This window comes from Rhodamnia argentea, chromosome 11 (genome assembly GCF_020921035.1).
Source record: "Rhodamnia argentea isolate NSW1041297 chromosome 11, ASM2092103v1, whole genome shotgun sequence".
NCBI classification, from domain to species: Eukaryota; Viridiplantae; Streptophyta; class Magnoliopsida; order Myrtales; family Myrtaceae; genus Rhodamnia; species Rhodamnia argentea.
Window position 1 is genome coordinate 14736781 of NC_063160.1, and position 20919 is coordinate 14757699.

The following is a 20919-nucleotide window of genomic DNA, read 5'->3' on the forward strand; positions in this document are numbered from 1 at the left end:
AGTCATACTTCCTTGGTAGTCTTAAGAATGATTCGGGTAGGGGGTTCTATTAACAATAAAGAAGTTCGCCCCAACGTCTATATAAAGGACTACGCATGGGCAATATTGAAACCGCCCACGAAAAAATGGACAAATTCCTTTTCTTAGGAACAAGTCCAATTTAGTTACCCTTTTTCATATTAGTACCAATTGCGTGCATCCCGCCAAATTAGACCAGAAATTGCTAACTTGGACATCAATCGTCCTACGACGGTCGGCAGTGGCACGGATATTTTTTTATAGTTTTTTTCCTTTTCTCCTTTCACTTTTCTTTTTGCCGAAAGGGAAAAAAATTAATAAATATATTAAAATAATGTTCAGGTTAGCACCAATCGTGCCATATGAGATGGTTAACGTCCACATCAGCATTCTTACGCCTAAATTGGCGGGATGGAGTGAATCGACACCAATGGGAAATGTTTATGATTAAATTGGCCTAATTAAAATGTTTATGACTGAATTGGTACTAATGCAGTAAGTTTATAATTTTTTTTTTATATTTTTCTCTTGAAAATTGCCATAATTTTATCCATTTACTTTTGCGATTCTAATCTATAAATTGGACAATCTGCGGTGGCGAAATTCATAGATAAACACATGTGAAGGTCCATACAGATGCATAAAATATATAGATTGACAATACTCATGAAGTCTATCAATCTAGATTAGAACGCAACACAAATAATTTCAAGTCCAAAACACCAACTAATTCCTAAGATACACATGATTTTGCTCTTCAACCTAAGCAAGTGGAACTCCTCAACTCATTCCAAATACTAACAAAAGTCCCTTGGCGAATTGGCGAAATGTCGTTTGTCCAAGTCCCAATAAGCATGCGGGCCTATTAGTAAAAGAATTGATGGCGGGAATGCTAGTCATAGGTATAGGTTCGACTCTCGCGCTCCACAAAGAGACGGAGTAAAAATAAAAAAAAGGATAGTTAGAGATGGTACAGACAAAAAAAAAAAAAATCAATTGGCTTCCTTTCTTGGACGATCTGTCACTTGGTGGCACTGCGCATGCCTACGCTGATGCCTGCTTTTCTGGAGAAGTTAAGAGACGAAAAATCGTCATGAACAAGCAAAGTAGTGGAGCCCTAACTTGGAGAGTCGGCACATCGTGATCAAACTGCTAACCAACGAAAAGCGACTCCATAGCATGGCAGAATCTAGCAGTCTCGAAGGGGAGCAAATAGAGGGGGCCGGTTCGACGGAACCGCCGGTTCCGGTTCAGGAACCGGCGGTTCCGGTTCCAAAAAAAGGTGGAACCGGAACCGGCCCTTGAAGAGCCGGTTCCGGTTCCGGGTTTGGAACCGCCGGTTCCGGTTCCGGTTTCTGAACCGCCGGTTCCAAAGCCCAATTACTCTTTTTTATCAAACCTACTCCCTTTTTTTTTTAAAAAAAAAAAAAACTGGGTTGGAACCGTGGGCCCGGTCAACGGGCTGGTTCCGGGCCGGTTCCGGGCCCACGGGTCCATTTGGCATTGTCTAGGAGCAAAGCTCAGCGTGCCTCCATATGCATAAGCAGCGTCCCCAAGTAGAGCAGTTCTCAAAATATCTATTCTTGACGAAGACGGAAATAAGTACCTCACAAGTATCATAACTTTCGTACGATATTCACTTGAGTGTCATAATTTTTTAAAAAAATTCCAAATAAGGATATGAAGTACACTCATTTTCTAAAAAAATGGCCTAAAATAAAGGCTTGAAGTAACCATGATTGTTTCAAATAAAGGCCTAACTTGTCCGACAGGCTATATATTCCGGTCGGCCAAGGCATTTCGTCCCAAGACAATTTTAACCTAATATTTTGTTAAATTACATAAAAAAAAATAGAAGTTAAAAAAATAACACATAAGGTTTCTTCTTTTGTTTTGTGGGTTTTTTTTTATAAGTTTTAGCCTATTTTTTTTTTAATCTGTCTTGTCTATGGATTTTTTAACGTAATTTAATTGTGATTTTGTATAAAAATCGGGACTCGAAACAAAACAACGCCGTTTTAGTGCTTTAATTAACCTTAGTGCCACATATGAGAGATAAAATATTAAAAAAAAACGTGAGCATTTTTCGTTAGTCAAATTAGGCGAAGTTAGTGGAAAATTGAGTCATGGGCGAGCAACGACCAGCCTTGCTTGTGGCCAACGAGGCTTGCCCTCATTTGAGACTTTTGAGGGAGGCGTCGCCCGGCCTTCTCTGCCACTGCCGTGGCCGGCCATCATCCGAGGTTGGCCACCACAAAAAGGAAAGAAAATAATAGAAAAATGAAGAAAGAAAGAAAAGATAAAATTCTAATAAAAAGTAAAAGACGAAAATGCCCTTGACCAACGGGTGAGGTTAGGTCCTCTTTTGAGATTAACATGGCCACTTCAGGCCTTAGTTGAAACATTGTTCACTTTAAGCCCTTATTTAAGAAAATGATGGTACTTCAAGCTCTTTTTTGAAATAAAATCCACTTGAGACCCATATTTGAAAAAATAATGGAACTCAAGCCCTTATATGGATTTTTTTCTAACTTTTTTCAATCAAATGAGTGTCATAACTTTTAAAAAGTATTCATTTGAGTGTCATAGCTTTAAATTGATCACTTGAGTACCATAACTTTTTCGGAACGTTCACATGTCAAATTTTTTACATCTTGCAAATATTTTACAAAAGTTATGGCACTCAAATGATCAATTAAAAAGTTATATGACACTTAATTGATTGGAAAAAAAAGTTATGGCCCTCAAGTGAGTGCCGTACATAAATTATTACATTCTAGTGATGGAAAAAAAAGGTATGATACTCAAGCGAGCGGCGTACGAAAGTTATGGCACTTGTGATGTCCTTTTTCCATTAAAAACAATTCCATGAGATCATATCACCATCAATTAGCATCGGTCACTTTCCACAGCGATAGTCGAATGTGATGACCGACGGTGGCGATCGAATGGAAAATAGGATGGCCGCCAAACATACTTCCGACCACATTTTATAGTTTGGTTGCTACCTTTTTATTTGTCATTTTCTTGTAGCACCAATATTCCTCTGTGTCTATGTGTGCATGAGGGTGGCTGTGGGAGTCGGTGATTAGAGATGGAGAGGCTGACCTCGCGCAGGCCAAGGCGAGGTCGGGTGATTAGAGATGGCAAGGCCGACCTTGTGCAAGCCGGGGTGAGACTTGCCGGCCTCTCCGTCACCCAAGCGAGGGTCGGGCTCACCAAATCCGGGAGGGGGACCTTGCCGGCGCTCTCCCAAGTGCGGCCTGGCAAGGCCAACCCTCGCTCAACCAAGGCCAGCCCTCACTAGCCACCATCAAACAAAAGAGAAAAAGAAATAAAAAGAAAGGGGAAAAATAGAAAAATTATTAAAAAATCAGTAAAAAATTATTTAAAATGTTCACATCAGCAATTTCTGATTTAAATTGGCCGTATAGATATAAATTTGTATTAATGCAAAAAGGTTTCGGACTAAATGATCTAATTGAAAGGTTTATGATTGAATCGGTACCGATGCAATAGGTTTAGCACTTTTTCAGTACTTCTCCCTCTTTTTGCCGCTGTCACTTTCTCGTGGCATCACCATTCCTCTGTGTCTATGTGTGTGTGAGGGTTGGGGCATCGGTGATTAGAGATGGCTACCATGTCAGCCCGCCACTAGCGGAGATCGCCCCAAACCCTTGTTGCTACCAGGCCGACGTAAGGAGCCAACGGTGCAAAAGAAGAAGCAAGTGCCGAGACGATTGTGCACAGCTGGGACATGTTCAGGAACGAACAATGGTCTCCGTTTGCCCTAAACAAGTACAATGCAACACGATTCGAGTCTCTTTATGTAGAATTCGGAGTGCGGATTCGATTACGAGTAATATTAAGGTATGGAAATGTACTTACCAGCTATTTCCTTCTTCTCTTACAAGCGCATCCCTTAACGTAAACAAGTCTAAACTGATCCTACCACGTTCCAAATAAAATATTTGATTTCATATAAGTTGAGTACATGTCATAAGAGACATTAATGATGTTAAAATTAGGCGCACAAACACAAAGAAATAAAAAAGTAAAGGCGAGGAAGAGAAATCGAGAAACAATATTTATCTCGACTTACCTACTTCGGAGGATTTCACTATAATTAGCACCTCTCACTACACTATTATAACTCTCAATTATAATAAAATGTAATTATATATAACGGCAGCCATTGTTGGGTCCAAGTCCAGATTACCAATAAAATACGGGCTGAAATTGTAAAAAACCGATGGCATTTGAAAGTGTGAATCACAACCTAAGAAATGAACATGGTAACATATTTGGCTAACTACGGTAGGGTCGCATTTAAGAAGGTTGTTGAATGGGCCGAAGGACCTATTGACTCGAGAGATGTTTGTTGGGAACTAGCTAAGCCAAACTTTTCGTGCTTCTAGATGATGCGTCATAAACATATAACAGAATTCGAGTAGAGTTTCTTTAGCATTGATTGTCCTTTCATTAACATAGTACATAGTCTCCATGGCGTAAAGTCGAGGAATAGATTGCCAACGGAAATACGAGTTCGTTGGAAGAACAGTAATTAAGGTGGTTGTTTTGGTTGTTTGGGAGAGGAGGAGGAAGGGGGGACCGGGGGGGTGGGGGTTAGGTTTGTGTGTGTTGAGATTATGATGATGTCCTCGGAACTTCTTGTCTTGGAAAACTCAGCCAAACCGGAATAAATCAATTTCTCTTGATAAATCACTCGATAACTATGTTGTGATCATAATCACATCTGGCAAAATGCCTTTGTTTGAGGGTCGCCGGCCCTCGCAGAGCCCCGGTCAACTCTTTCCGGAGATGGTAGGGCGGTGGCCCCTTGCCTTGCTTTTTTTTTCTTTTTTCTTTTTTCCTTTTTGTGTTTTTTAAATACCTTTTTTATTTTTATTTAATCTAGATTTTGGTTTAAAAAAATTACCGTTTAGGCCGAAATGACTACACGTTTTAGCAAGGTAATGCCAAGTAAGAGAGAGAAAATATTAGAAAAAGCTACATCAATATTTTTTGTTAGTCTAAAAAAACGGAGTTAATAAAATGTATCGATTACACCAATTTGATAAGTTTTAAGACTTAATTACGTTTTTTTTAAAATTTTAGAACTTAATTGTACGTTCGTATCATTCAAATGTACTTATCCAGCTTCTTTTAAGTGGGTCAATTCAACCTAACCAAAATGGCAACATGCATGCATGGCTACTAAGCAATCGTTGTACATCAAATTAAATGGAGAGGTGGAAATGTTTGGTGAGAGGGGCTACTGAAAGTGACACTCAAATGGTGTAATCAGAGAAATAGAAAATTGTCTGACCTGGAAGATTGAAAGTATAGGAGGGCTAAGGAGCAAAACCGCATTGATTTGAGTTAATATGCCCACGTAGCATTACAGGTCGTGACACGTAGGGCAACTGATAAATACCGAACCATCGCATGAATAATTTCAGACGAGATATGGCTAGAAGAAATTGAAATTTCATGCAAACGTCTAGAACGACATTTGATTAATTGAAAGGCTTAAAAATGCACTAACGATCATACATCGGTTAAGGATTGAAATAGCTGTTTCCCCAATAACCATTTGATCCACAGCCTCATTTACATACATAGATGGTTGAAAATTGGCTGAGACACCGACGAGAGTACCGCGCCGGGCAAGAGGATCTCCATCCATGGAAGCATGACATAAATTTTCCACCTCGTGGTGCAATCCCAATGGCTTGTTTTTCTTGATTACCCCTTGGTAAAAACTTCACATGTCACATTCAAATTAAAACAGATAGAGAGAATGATTTGTAAAGGGACCAAGCTAGTCCGAAGCAAATTGACTACAGCACCGACCTTTCTGGAGAAGTAGAGGGAAAAATCACCATAGGTAAGTAAAACCTTGGTCCCTTAACTTGAGAGAACAAAAAGGGACTCGATTGTGCAGGTGACCATAGATAGAATTATTAGCACGATGAATTTAGCACTCTTGAACGGGGAACAAGCCTACATATGCTGAAACAAATGTCCCCAAGTAGAGCGGTTTGGTTCTCGATTTTCCATTCTCAATGGACGTCGAAAGTTTTGAGAGTGTGCAGCGGAAGCTCGATACCTCCACTTGAAAAGTCCGTTAAAAGGGAGCTCAAGTCCGAGCCCATCACCATATCCAATCAAATCCACATTCACTAAAAAACTTAAGCCAATAAATTATGGGTCGGTTAGAACAAAGTAATTGCATTTCGCTAACACAACTTACACGTCCATCTACATCTTAACAGAATGTGATGGTCGATGGTAGAGGGGGATGGCCGAGGGGGTGTGGCCGCAATATTCATTAACGGGTGTGGGGTGTGTGTGAGAGAGAGAAGACTAGAGAATGTGGTTGCAACAAGTGAATTTTCATTCGGTGGCGACCGATTTTGTCTCCGCTTACCGTTTTTTTTTTTTTTAATATAGCGAAAGGTTCATTTTCTTGCAGTGCCGCCCTCACTCTATGCTGATGTGCACATGAGGGTGGCCGGGGGCGTCGGCGATTAGAAATGGCGAACCGCGTCGCCCGGCCACTAGCGAGGAAGCTAGCCCCTCGTTGTCACTGCGGCGGCATAAAGACCGAATCGCGCAAATGTCGAAAATGCACCTGAGCGGCTAGTTGGTCTTCAAACGAGAGCGCCCAAGAAGAGTTCCTTCTCTACCCAACACCCCCTTAAAGAATTCACTTCACCAAAATTGTAGACCGATCTCGATGTATCCAACATGTAATGTTACGATTTTATAGAAAAAGCACATAATATGACAACAAAAGTACTAATGGGATAATTACCCAAAAAAAAAAGTCATATTCGGTCCAAAACCTTTTCATGTGACCCGTTTAATTTTAAACCTTTTGACGATTTGTTAGTATAGTCCTTCCGGCCAATTTCGATAAAAAATTACTGATGTAATCGTCACCCGTTGTACATGGCTCGAATGCCACTAACGTGGATAACTTTTTTGTGTTCATTTTAAATCTTCTAAATTTTCAAGTAAGTTTTTTGAATTTTCTTTTTCTTTTTTTCCCTTCCTCCTTGCCTGGTCACTGATCCTCACTTGCCACAAGCAAGGGCCAGCAAGGGTTGAGCCTTGCCTGGCGAGGTTTCAAGCCTCACCAGTGGCCGACAAGGCTCGACCCTCCTCTGGACCTTGCAAGGGTGAGCTTTGCCTTAGGGTGGCGAGGTTGGACCTTCATAGTAGTTAGGAGAGGTCGACCGGTGCCGTCGTCGGTGGTTGGCCAGTGTTGAGGCCTTGATGACTGATAGAGGAAAAAGGAAAAAGAAGAAAGAAAAGAAAAGAAAATTACAAAAAAAAAAAATTGATCGTGTAAATATGCGATTTCCAATCAAAATTGATCGGAAGAACGAGATCGGCAAAAGTGTCAAAAATGTTTAGAACTAAACTGACCAAATTGAAGAATTTACGACTGAATTATCGTATGTACGATAAATATCGACATCTGTATAATAAATTTAGAACTTTATTCGATAATATTTTTTCCCCGAATGTGAAAGCATGCATCGAACTCGCATGGAGGCCATACGTGCGGACCAGGGTTCGAAGCCTCTTCTCTCTCTCTCTCTCTCTCTCTCTCCCTCTCGCTCGCGCGCTCTATAAAAGAGAAGAGAGGAGACCTTGCCTCCCACTGAAAGGGCCCCTGAACCTCCGCTACTCCTCTCAACGACCGCCCTCTTTTACTATTCTTGTCCCGCCTCTCTCTCCTTCCACACAATCTACTTCACCTCCTCTCTCCTCCTCCTCCTTGTATTAAACCTTTCATTCCTCACATGGAAGCTCGCCGGCAACGTCGACCATCCTCGAAACCCCCTCCCGCCCCCGCTGCCGCTGCCGCCGGCCAGCTCCTCCTCCTCCCCTCCGCCTCCGATGCCCTCCCGCTCCCTCTCTACCTTACCAACGCCATCTTCCTCGCCCTCTTCTTCTCCGTCGCCTACTTCCTCCACCACCGGTGGCGTGAGAAGATCCGCGACTCCACCCCTTTGCACGTCCTCACCCTCTCCGAGCTCGCCGCCCTCGTCTCCCTCCTCGCCTCCCTCGTTTACCTCCTCGGCTTCTTTGGCATCGGCCTCGTGCAGTCCTTCGTCTCCCGGGCCCCCACCCTGCACGACGTCAGCGGCCACGCTAACGGTCCTTGGCAAGTCATGGAGCAAGAGGAGGACAAGTTCATCATCAAGGAGGAGGACCGCGAGGGCTGTGGCGACACCTGCACCCAGTGCACCGCGGGGCCGCTTGCCGACCCCCTTTCCACGTCTGTTGCCCTGACTGAGGAAGACGAGGAGGTCATCGAGTCTGTGGTGGCGGGGACGACGCCGTCCTATTCCCTTGAGTCGAAGCTCGGGGACTGCAAGAGGGCGGCTGCGATCCGGCGAGAGGCAGTGCAGCGCACCACGGGGAGGTCCATGGAGGGGCTGGCATTCGAGGGGTTCGACTATGCCTCAATTCTAGGCCAGTGCTGTGAGATGCCAATCGGGTACGTGCAGGTCCCCGTGGGGGTTGCAGGGCCGCTGCTGCTCGACGGGATTGAGTACGTGGTCCCGATGGCCACGACGGAGGGTTGCTTGGTGGCGAGCACCAACAGGGGTTGTAAGGCGATAAACACATCAGGCGGCGCTACGAGCGTCGTGCTGAGGGATGGGATGACTCGAGCGCCTGTGGTGAGGTTCCGCTCCGCCAAGCGTGCCGCGGAGCTCAAGCTATTCCTGGAGGATCCCGGCAACTTGGATACCATATCGGTTGTGTTCAACAGGTTAGTGTTGATTAGCGTCATTGTGAAGGAAAATTTGACTTAACTAGTGCAGGAAAAAAGTACGTAGATCTTATATTTATTCTCTTCTGTTGACGGCATTTCTTTGTACGATATTTTACTGCATAAGTGATCGAACTCCTTTCGCTTGATGATTGAAGCTTGCTTACATCCTTGGATTTTGCTAAAACCGTTCGTTTCTTTCTGTGTTTCAAGCATTTTCGACAGTGATGTTTCTGCTTAAACTCGATTTCCGATTGTGAATTGCAGGTCGAGCAGGTTTGCCAGATTGCAAGACATTAGGTGCGCGCTCGCGGGGAGAAATTTGTACATGAGATTCGTCTGCAGCACAGGCGATGCAATGGGGATGAACATGGTCTCCAAAGGTGTCCAAAACGTCCTCGATTTCCTCCGGACCGACTTCCCCGACATGGAAGTTATCGGCATATCCGGTAAATAACCTGTCATTGTCCCCGGCGTGCTCTGCCAATGCTTATGAGATCAAGCATTCTTTATAGCAAAATCCTTAGCGAACGGGTCCACTTCTGTTTCCCCGCCTATCTTCCTGCCATGTAATCCACATCTGTTAAATCAGAGCCAAATTCATGGAAGCAATGTCAAGAAAATGCGCAATTGCAAGTTGGTTCAAAGTTCAAAAGTTCAGTTCTCTCTCTTTGATGAATCTCTAGGACTATGTAATTTGGGACACATGATGTGCGCGTTACGCAGGGAACTATTGCTCGGACAAGAAGCCCGCGGCGATCAACTGGATAGAGGGAAGGGGGAAGTCGGTGGTTTGCGAGGCAGTGATAAAAGAGGAGGTGGTGCAGAAGGTGCTGAAGACCACCGTGCCGGCGCTGGTGGAGCTCAACATGCTTAAGAACCTGGCCGGGTCGGCCATGGCCGGCGCGCTTGGCGGGTTCAACGCCCATGCCAGTAACATCGTGTCGGCCATCTACATCGCCACTGGCCAAGATCCGGCACAGAATGTGGAGAGCTCTCACTGCATCACCATGATGGAGGCCGTCAACGACGGCAAGGATCTTCACGTTTCCGTGTCCATGCCTTCCATTGAGGTGATTAATTCCTCTTCAATCCCAAAATTTCAATAGCCTTACATGTGAAACACAGGAGGTGGACATGAACCGCACATCAAACAGAGTCCATGGCAGCGAAAACAGACAGGATGACAAGAGTAACGAGCAAAAGCTAATATAAGAGCGAGTGTTGAGACTCAAATTCGTGACCTGCGCTTTGATACCATATTGGACAAATCGTTTTCCGAAAAGTTTAAGCAATTAGGCGAACAGTGTACGGATCGAATATTACCTAACAAAAAGTTGCTCACGATGCTCGAGATCTGTTTTTGTTGAAGGACTTTAGAGGCAAACAATGGAAAGATGAAGAGGTTAGTTGATTAGCAGAGTACTCAAAAATTGCAATTTTTCTCCTCCCTAACTTTGATGAATCTACTACAGAATCAACGCATCCACTCTTTCCCAAAACCAAGGCCCCAGATATTTTACTTTTGTGGGTTTGTCTTGTTCCCCTGAAGACAATTTGCTTTTCCATGACTCTTTGTAGATTTCAAAATTTTGCAGATCTAGATGAGCCCATGAGTGATTCCTTGAGATTATCAGCCTAAGTCATGCAACGCAATAAATTATTACAACATGCTTTGTCCTGTTTCAGTGGGGTTCCAGGCAAAGTTCTTTGCATCTAATCTGGTGTCCCCTGGAAGTTGAATTAAAAAAATTGGCAAGAGAGCTATTTCCTTTTGAATCCTAGGAAGTCCTTGAAAATCTACTATGAAATTGCGAAACGCGCTCTTTCTAAAATTTGTTTTTTTTTTTTTTTTGTGATTCAGGTGGGTACAGTGGGAGGGGGCACCCAACTTGCATCACAATCCGCTTGTCTGAACCTACTCGGTGTAAAGGGTGCGAGCCAAGACTCTCCTGGCTCGAACTCGAGGCTTCTGGCCACCATTGTGGCTGGTTCCGTCTTGGCCGGGGAGCTTTCACTCATGTCCGCTTTGGCTGCTGGTCAACTCGTCAAGAGCCACATGAAGTACAACAGATCTTCCAAGGATGTCTCCAAAATGGAGTGCCAATAAGAGAACAAGATGACCCCGCTTTTATTCGTGACATCACATGCCTACAAAACATTGGGACTGGGGAGAATAAAAGCTAGGAGAAGTCAGAAATAATCATCTGTGTAGGACATGGCAAAGAGAATTAGGAAGAGGGCAGGCATTTTAAGGATTTATACAAGGGCGTGTGGGTACAGAGAAAACAAGAAGGCAAAGAATTAGGAATTGGAACATTTAGTGAAAGCCTTACGAAAAATAAGATCTTTCTATGTCCCTGTGTACATTAGATCCTGTCTTTTAATGAAGGGTCGGTTCTGTTTGTGACTCCTTTCAATCTGACCGAGATTAGAGCAGCAATCCAGTTTCTCTGTTGCCGGCGGTATGTTGTTTCGCCTTGTCTCTTTGTAATCTCCATTGATCTGTATGTTGTTTCTTTGTTAGCATAATGGATTTGTCTTTTCAGAAGAAAGACATATCAGAGGAAATTTTAGATATTTCTTTTGCCCTCTCTTTCTAGTTCCATCTATTTGAATGAATAAGCTGAAGGATGCCGTAGTTTCATGCACAGTGGACTTCTAGTTCCTTTCCGGGTATCAGACGAAGGGCCTTTGCTAGCCGAGATAGTACAATTACAATACGAATGATGTGGACCTCGATACCTATACAGGTGAATCAAATTAAGAAAAGGGTCACTTAGTTATGAGTTGATGAATTGGATACCAAGCATATCCTGGATACAGTGCAGGAGCTAACTGGGGAAGGCATACTATTAACATGTCACTACTGTCTGTCCAGAGCATCGACAATTCGAAATCACAAAGCTGCCAACCTCTGCCTAATCTGGATACAGGGCAAATTGGTTAAATGTCTCCTACCTAATGTTCTTGTCAGAAATTTTTATTTTCTTCATACATCCAAGTTCAGCGAGACATTTAAAATGCATCAATGCTAATTGAAACAGTGACTACCTGTTGGCTCTCGGTATAAGAGTAGATCGACCGGCCTTAATCACAAATGAAATGTTTCCTAGGCCATTTCTGGTGCAACTATTTTGGCATCTCCTACAGTATGCTTGTTTATTGGGGTGGGATCTGGGATTAATGTTTATTTATTCGGCAACTTCTCTCTGAACATTCTCAGGCACCTAGACCAGAAAACAGCAAAGACCCGAGTATTGCTTTGCTTTACAAGAAGTAGAAATCCGGCTTTGTGCATCACCTTTTCACAAATTGTTTTTGAGTCGCTGACAGAATTGAAAATGATGCTCGAGCATGTGACCCACAAAGTAGAATAGCCTCCCTCACAGGCCAAATTATTTTCTCCCCCATCCTACAAGACAAAAAGCTAGCTCAGTATATTCATGCGGCGTCTGAATTTGTGTTGTTTGTGCTTGTTGGGAATATCACCAATATGGTGGTTGTTGAAAATCCTCAATCTTGTTTTGATGATAACAAATACAATCAAAGGATATTAATATGTGCATTTGTTGAGTTATACCAGGTTATATATACACAAGCCGATATGTAGAAGATGCACTAGATGTTCCCGAGACAAAAGTCTGCTCTATCAATTTTTAGAGTGCTCTGCCGATCTTTGGGGTTGGTAGCCGATATTCGAGGTGAATAGGATATCGGGCATTGAAGATGTCTACAAGCTGGAAGAATCTTCAAATAAAGTGAACATCTGGAAGGACCTTGATCAAGGTGAACAAGCCAAGAAGAATGGAGATGTTTGTGATGGCTTTGAGGCACAAAGATCAGGTGAACAGTGGATGGGCCTTGGTGATGGTGAACAAGCCTAGAATGAACATGTTTGGTAAAGCTTGGAAGGGCCATGAAAATGAATAACTTGGTAGAGTCGAAATTGCCAATATGCTTAGAAGGACTAGAAGAAAGATCGGGTTGAGCGGATTGTTATCAAAGCAGCAAATCATTAGCAAAGAGTAGCTGCCTTATACGGATCGGGTGGAATATCGAGTGAACAACATCAACAAACTAGTAAAGATTTGAACGTCCTAATTGCGGGTAAGAGTGTGTGCAAATGTTTACTGCTGAAAGGTGACGGTCACTTGATCAACTGACTAGATTTTTGATCAAGAAGGATATAACCGCTACAAAGATTGTGATGATATCGGTGACTTGAGTTCGGTGAAGATTGAGTACAAAGATGAAGATCTTGACAAGGAACAAGTAAAAAATGACAAGATGTTCATGATGACTTGGAGGTTGTCACGGCCCGACTCTCGAGCTCATGACATCATTACCAATTCGCCTCGGGTTATGAATGATAGAGTTCCGGGTACACTATCGACCTACAAAATTACGGCGTATGCGAAACGTACAACACTCCCAGACAACAAGATCAACGGGGATAGTGTAGTAGGAAAAGCCACAACAATCATTTCACAAAATACAATTTCATCCATTAAACAAAGGCAGATGAGTTTTAACCCTACTGAGCTACGGAAGATAAATACAATCCCATTATTCGGGGCGGCTCACTAAGACCTCAAAAAGATACACGATCGGGTAAGATTAAACCATCATCTACTTCCAAAAGACTACTCTAACACCCACGACCTAGCCTCTACGGGGCTCCCAAAAGAGGGCTGTTACAACTAAGCCGTAGAACTCTGACCCGAAGAGAGCTCTGACTCCATATCGGACTCGAGGTCCACTATCTCCCCGTCGGGAGTATCAAGATCCATCGAGTCCCAGGCGGGGGTATAAAATGGTGGATTATGCGGCCCTTCAAACTCACGGAGAGGGCCAAAGAGACCATCTACGTCACGAAAGTACCGGGCCTTGAAGAGGTGTGCCACCAAGTGTGGCATCCCCTCATCGACCTAGAGTGTCGTGACGTGATGCTCCCGGACATGCTTTGTGCCCGGAATCGGATAGGATGTGATATGAAACGACGGGTCGGACGAAACCCCAAACCTAATAGGACGCTCCATCACTTGGGACCCGAAATGGTTAAACGATGGGGTGAGAAATAAATCTCGGTGAGTCAACGCCTAAGTTCGGATAGGGCGTTGATTCGCTCGAACGTCCTAACAACCAGTCACATCATCAAAGAGCAGATACTTCTACCACATGTAAGTTTACCCTCTATGCCACACATAATGCAATGCACACGACTCAACAATCAAACCAACCAATCTAATTCATTGGCAAAGCATCACATCACTTGCATGCACAGGACACCACACGAAGTCCATTTATTATCAAAAACAACCTGTAAGTCCAGCACACTAGTCGGTTGGTACTTTCCTAGCAAGATTAGGCATCGTCCCTTACTTCCGGCGACGGCTTCTGATAGTCCATGTGACTCCGCTCGACCAACCGTAAGACAATGATAGTAAGGGACACGGCACGTAGCTAACAGGAATCCTTAAAAGGCTTCGGCCCTTCACAAGCTGCGACCGGCAAACGAACAGTCAAAAGACAATTGCTGATGCACATCCAGCAGACGGAAGATAATGATTGCAAGGACCGACCAACCAGAAGACAATGATTATTGGAATTATCCAATTATATGACCACTCAAGTACTTTGAAAACCATCCAGTTCATTTCTTTGAATTTAGTCGAATGCTCATACCTGCATGTTCAAATACTTGGCCCAAGGCCGTTTTCGTGCTAAATCATGCAATTTGATCTCATACGTGGTCACATGAATGCAAAATTTTATCGACTGAAAAATCAAGCAATTTAGGACGATTAACCTCTAATCGGACCCCCATGACAATCAACAATCAAATTCGGTATTCAAATTCAATAATTCAAGAATCAATTAATCAATTGAAGCCAATCAATTTCTATCACAATTTCAATTCCAATTGATGATCAATCGTGCGCTCGTTTCAACTTATCGCTCGCTCTCGATCAATCAAACACGATCAATCAATTCTAATCACCAATTAGCCACAGACGACCTAGCCGATCGACTAACCGAACCGATTACGGTCATTTAGCTTAAACCACGTTTCTATCTAATCGACAAGTAATTAAACTACCTAAACACCCTAATTAGCTAATTAATCTAATTCCGAACGCAATTGGCGTCCTAACCAAGAGTTAATGGCTAACTCACAAATCAACAAGCTCGGGCCGACTCGACTCGAGCAGTGACAACGGAATGGCTCGGTGACGACTATTAGCGACTTGCGGTCAAACTTAAACTTCGAGTTCCAAACTTGGCCAAAGGCGATCCAATGAGGCGGCAACACTCCGGGACAGCGGCAAGAGGTTCGGAAAGACGGCTGGTGGTCGCCCGAACAAGAGCGGCTGGTTGCTAGACGGGCGGCACGAGAACGTGGCAGCGGCGAAAACAGGGGAATCGGGCCGTGTCGAGGTTTTGTGGGGGTTCGGGTGGTTCACGAGCTAAGGGAAGGTTGGCTTGGGTTGGGGGGGTCTCGGGGTTGCTGCGAGTGGCATTGGTGGCTGCTGAAGGCGGCGTAAGGTAGCGGACTAAAGTTGGACAAAACCCGGGACCCGAACAAGGGACGTCGGGCAGAATAGTGGAGGTCCGGTCCGGGCTTGTTCCGAGCTCCACGGGCGTTGATCGGCTTCCAACAGCTGTAGGGGCGGCGAAGGGTAAAGAACGGTCGCTAGGGGTGGTCCGGGGTGGCCGTAACTAGGTCGGAGCAACCACGGCTAGAGGTGGCCAAATGGACCCGTGGGCCCGGAACCGGCCCGTTGACCGGGCCCACGATTTCAACCCGTTTTTTTTATAAAAAAAAAAAGGGAGGAGGCCGGGTGAAAGAGTCGTTGGGCCTTGGCACCGGCGGTTCTGAAGCCAAACCGTAACCGGCGGTTCCACCTTTTTTAGGAACCGGAACCGGCCAAGTCTAGCCGCAGCAGCCACGGTGGCGTGGCGACATAGAAACAGGGGACATCGGCCGTGGGAGTTGTTCGCAGCGATTTGGCGGGGAACGGACGGGCTGGAAAGGGTCAAGAGGGCGTGGTGAGGGCGAAGGACGACGACGCGGTGGATGGTGGCGGTCCGAAGCGACGACAAGTGCTACCGAAGCTCGGGCAGTCCACGGATGTTGAAAAAGGGCTGATGCACGAGAGGCCGCCTCAAGGCTTTTTGGTGACGCACGGCGGTAGGAGTAACTGGTGAGTGACGAGCCGTGGCGGGCGAAGGAGGCAGGGGGTGATCGGAGGTGGTGGTGGCGCAAAACGATGGAGGATGAAAGAGGAGAAGGCTGTTCGGGCGTGAAGGAGGAGGAGTGGTCTGTTGGGGGGTGCTCGCACAGTGAACAGGAGGTGGGGGCAGATGTGAGAGAGAGAGAGAGAGAGAGAGAGAGAGAGAGAGAGAGAGATTGATGTGAGGAGGGGTGGTTGACTAGTTGACTTGATTGGTGGTTGAGGGACTTGACCAAAGGTGGGGCCCACTAGGTTTGAAAATTTTGTCTTTAGCACATAAAGGAGGGGTAAAAGGGTCAATTGATAAATCGGGACTGAATGAATTTTTAGCTCAACCGGCTGAGAATAAAATTTGGATTATCACGGATTAGGCTCGGTTCGGACTAGGCCTAGGTGCAAGGGTTAAAAATCCTAAGTTGCGGCGACTACGATTTCGAAACCTAATCTAAACCGATCGACAAATCGAGAACCGTCCAAAATTCGTCCCTTAATTCCTTACGATCCAAAATTTTATACCAACGGAAATTCAATAATAATCCTTTTTATTGAATTCGGTCACCGTACAAATGGTCTAATTTTCAGGGCGTCACAGAGGTACCATGGTCGATCTATCATCAAGGTGATATCTTTGGAAACCGGGATATTCAAGAGAATCATTCAATAATTGATCGCAATTTGTTTCCATGGTTTTCCTATAAACAGCACCAATGGACCTAAAGATCGGGTGTGATAATGTTTTTGTCGATGTCAAGTTCGGTGATGTTTGAACGACGGACATGTGCAGATATTTCGTTAGAAGAAAATATAGCCATTAACGGGGTGAAAGATCCGCAGAGAAAGATCGGGAAGCCTATCGGGGCGGATTATAGCTGTTGACATTTGTCGGTTTTTTCGAAACAGTAGCAGAATAGCAAATGTTTCAGAACAGTGTCAAAAACAGTAGCTGCAGCAGTTCCAACAGATCTCGAACGGCTATTTGGGCTTTTCTAGCCCCTCCAACAAAAAGAATGAAGTTGCTTATATAATAGAAGACTATCCAAGCCAAAATGTTAGAGAGAGAGAGAGAGAGAGAGAGAGAGAGAGAGAGAGAGAGAGAGAGAGCACAATATAAAATGCATACTTGTTGTGAGTTACTATTTTATCGTTGTTTCTTTGTTCTCCCGAAAGATCCTTTCTAGTAATCTTTATGTACCGTAATCGTGTGAGAGATCGAGTGTACAATAATGAGAGCAAGATATGAGTCCCGATAGCGTGATCTATTGAAAAGGCTGTACTTACTATTTGTAACTTGTCTTGAAGATTTTTAATGGATTCCAGCCCAAGTTGTGGCATTTAGTCGTGAGAGTAGATGTAGGCTTGGGGATAAAGCTGAACCACTAAATATCTATTTGCAGACCTTCTATCTCCTCTTTTTGAGCACTAAATGTTCGTAAACATCACCATCCGTCAAACAAAAGCATGACCTGATCTCTACGATGTCTCCGCAAATGTGTGCTTGCATTTTACTTGATCTTTTACATAGTCTTGCACTCATTCAAATATTGTTTTGTGAAACATCTACTCACCACATCTTTTTATATCACCTATTGTTTTGTGTGCGCTTATTTCTCCTGATTTTCATACAATTTAGCACATAATTTTCTCATGGTATTTCAAATATCTACCGACCTGATCTTTACAATATCTCTGTAGATGTTTGACTTGATGTTTGAAGTTGAACTTGTTATACCGCAAATATTTTTCAAAGTTCTAAAACAACCTATTCACCCCCCTCTAAGTCGTATTGTTAGCCCCAACAGTTCGATCCGACTTTGTTGATGGACCGGGAGGGTTAGACAGAAAGATGATGGCGGAAGATGATGATTATTCATAGTGATAGTATGTTTCGATTCAAGTTTTGCGAGATGGACCAGGAGGGTTAGACAAAAAGAACTTATGCAGGCATAAACAACAAATCACTTTGTCTGTTCGAATTTCAAATGTCCAATCATCCATTGACAGTAGCATCAGCCCAAGGAAAAAACCAGTATCCTTTTCTTGGAAAAGAGTTCTTCCTGAACCGAATTCATGGGTTGAATCCAAGATCACTAACGACAGCAGTTCTTGAAGGGATTTATCGAAACCGAATTAGACGATCACATAGAGAATCAAGAAAAATTGGAATGACGCACGAGATTACTCAGGTTCAACCCAAGATTAGGGCTACATCCCGCAAAGAGATTTCACTATATTTTTCGGTTTGCAGCCAATTCTTACACATACAATGATAAAACCGAGCAAAATATATATGCCCCAAAAACGGGCTAAAAAACCTAAAACCTCTTAATTCCAACCATACGGGCCAGCTTAAATAAAAACCCAAATTCATAGAGGTTTCGGGGGCGCTGCCCCGTAACCCCCTCCCACTCACCGGCGGAACCCCCGTCGGGAGGCGCCGCCCCCGAACCCCCGCCCGCTGACCGGGCAGTGGGACACCCATGTCGGGGGCACCGCCCCCAAACCCCCGCATCCCACACGCAAGGGTCACATGTCGTTGGGTAACACTTCGGTTTCCCTAAGCTCACGTAGGCGTACCCGGTGTGAGAAACAAGGGTCCCGAAATATTCGCCAACTCCAACAGTTCCGATATTCACCATCATTCCAGTTTTTCCATTTTTCTGAGGGTGGTGGCGTTCCTATTCATCATCAGCTACTGCTACCTTTCTGATATCTAGAACTCTTTACTCGAACCATTCAAATGAAGATTTCGAAAGGATATGGTATCCTAGAAGATAATTATATTTGCAAATATTGACACGGTTGCAGTTTCGAATGAATCTCCGAGGCATTTGAAAAGGTAGAAGTTTGAAAGGCGGGCTCAAACAAAGAACACGCGCACGGTTTGGTCACCGGATCTTAAAAGTTTCTCCAGAGGAGACTAGTGTAACCAAATTAGGAAGGCGTTGGATGCCACTTTCCTCCTCAAAATCCATCATGTGTCATGGGTATAGGGGCTGCTTAAGGCCACTGTCTTGGCCCATTAGCCGTTTATTCAATCACTTTCTGAAAATTTAGTTTTCATTCAAGTTAATAATTCTTAGTTTATCAATCATGTTTTGTTCATTGGACAGCTTTGGCATCTGTTGCTACTTTTATCAGAAGAGCGAGTCTTTATGTGCTTTTTGCGCTTCTTGCGTGCTTTGTATGTTTGCTCGTGTTCATCATATTTCCAGCGAAATATACGCTCGTCGAAACTCCATCCACAAGCAAATCTGAGAGATTTTGACATCAAATATGCCAAGGGTTCCCAATAAAGGGTTCGCATGGCCCCATTATATATATCGGTATCATAACATACAGAGATTGATAGCTCACAGGTTCTTCTATGATCGAGATTTATTAAAAAGTAATGTTCAAGGATCACATCAAATGAGAGCTCAAAAGTAGACTTTGTCCCATCATGAAAACCTGGCATGACTGTCAGCAAAATCATGCAGGTACACCAAATACAGATGAAGTAATTTGGGGAACAGCAATTGAATAAAAAGACCCGCGTGTGCTTTTTGAGGCGAGCGCACAGAGGTACATCGTACATGGACTTAAATGTAATGTTCAAAGTATTAAGCAGAGGACAATGAACCTAAGAACATGTGGACTGAGTGTAATCCTTTGTTTGTTGTTCCATAACGCATAACACATTGTCTTGTTGGTCTCTTCTTAGATGTCTTATCTACTATTTATCCCTTCGATATGCGAAAAGGAGAAGGAGAGCGTATACCGGATAACTTATTGGGTGCGTGGCCTAGAATGAGGGCCGTGGGGGCGGCGCCGTAGATGTCCCGCTCCCCGAAGACAAAAGGTCCAAGAGCCTAACCGTTGCGAACCCATGTAGGATCGATTGGAGGAACATATTTGTTCAGAGGGAGTGAGAGAGGTTACTGTTAATGTCGGGTGCGAAATTCTGAATCTTCTGTGCAATGCTTCAGAGGTTGAGCTCATCTCTCCAGCTTACTTCACAAAGTAAGCCATTCCCATGTTCACTGGCTAGGGATAGTTCAGATGTGCTCTCTAATCCGAATTGTTTCTCTCTCCAAGCTGAGAATGACCAACATAAACTAAAGTTTTAAGTATTTGGTTTGAGCTGCCTTTTCCCCTTGATTTTGACAGTACTCCAAAAACTAATCTGCAAATTTGACGCTCTGGCTCTTTCCAATTAAGCTTGGCCCATCACTTAATATAGTATGAAACGGATTAGCCGAAAAGTGGCTGCGATCAATATCTTAAACCATATGATTGTCGATCCGAAGATGTAAGAATTCAACAAAGGTAGGCCGCCTCCCGGAGACACAAACAAGTGCCTTGTGCTAAAGTTTAAAACAATGATTGGCCTTTTGATTCTCAGAATTCCAACTAGAACTTCCACCTTTCCATCCTTTTACATTAGCTTTTATGCTTCCTCTTCAGTCAAGCTAGAGAAATGTGTGTTGTTAGATGATATTACTTTTTCCGGAGTCTTAATAAGCTGCTAACTCTTGAGGAATTTGCCAGTTTGGCGCAAGAGATTTTAGACTCGCATGTTCTGCAGAAGCGTCTGATCTGGGTTTTGATATTTGCTCGGCGTGATCTCACAGCCCGCAGAAATAATTCTTAGCAAATTGGTTGTACCGAGATATGCTGGTGGGCTTAATTTCGATGCGCGGAAGTAATAGATCTGACTGGCATCATTCTCAGTTCAGGAAGTTCAGCAATCCGCATCACAGGGAATCGCCGTAAGACAGAAAATTTATGCATGATGTAAACATGGTCTCTGTTATTCTGATGTCTCAGTTTCAGGAAGTTCAGCAATCGGCATCACAGAGAATCGTCGAAAGAAAGAGAACTTCTGCGTGA

General features: G+C 44.0%; 1 protein-coding gene across 1 annotated transcript; it reads left to right on the top strand.

The window, feature by feature from the left end:
- Positions 1-7698: 7698 nt before the first annotated feature.
- On the top strand, positions 7699-11512 carry LOC115736489 (3-hydroxy-3-methylglutaryl-coenzyme A reductase 1-like). The gene is made up of 4 exons (XM_030668217.2): positions 7699-8812; positions 9080-9261; positions 9539-9885; positions 10677-11512. The coding sequence occupies exons 1-4, from the start codon at positions 7836-7838 to the stop codon at positions 10920-10922; spliced, it is 1752 nt and encodes a 583-aa protein (XP_030524077.1). The 5' UTR covers positions 7699-7835; the 3' UTR covers positions 10923-11512.
- The last annotated feature ends 9407 nt before the right edge of the window (positions 11513-20919 follow it).

Excerpts from the sequence above, each read along its gene's own strand:
- LOC115736489 (XM_030668217.2), top strand. The coding sequence starts at position 7,836 with ATGGAAGCTCGCCGGCAACGTCGACCATCCTCGAAACCCCCTCCCGCC. Across the intron at positions 9,262-9,538 it reads GGAAGTTATCGGCATATCCG|GGAACTATTGCTCGGACAAG; the intron begins GTAAATAACCTG and ends CGCGTTACGCAG. Across the intron at positions 9,886-10,676 it reads TGTCCATGCCTTCCATTGAG|GTGGGTACAGTGGGAGGGGG; the intron begins GTGATTAATTCC and ends TTTGTGATTCAG.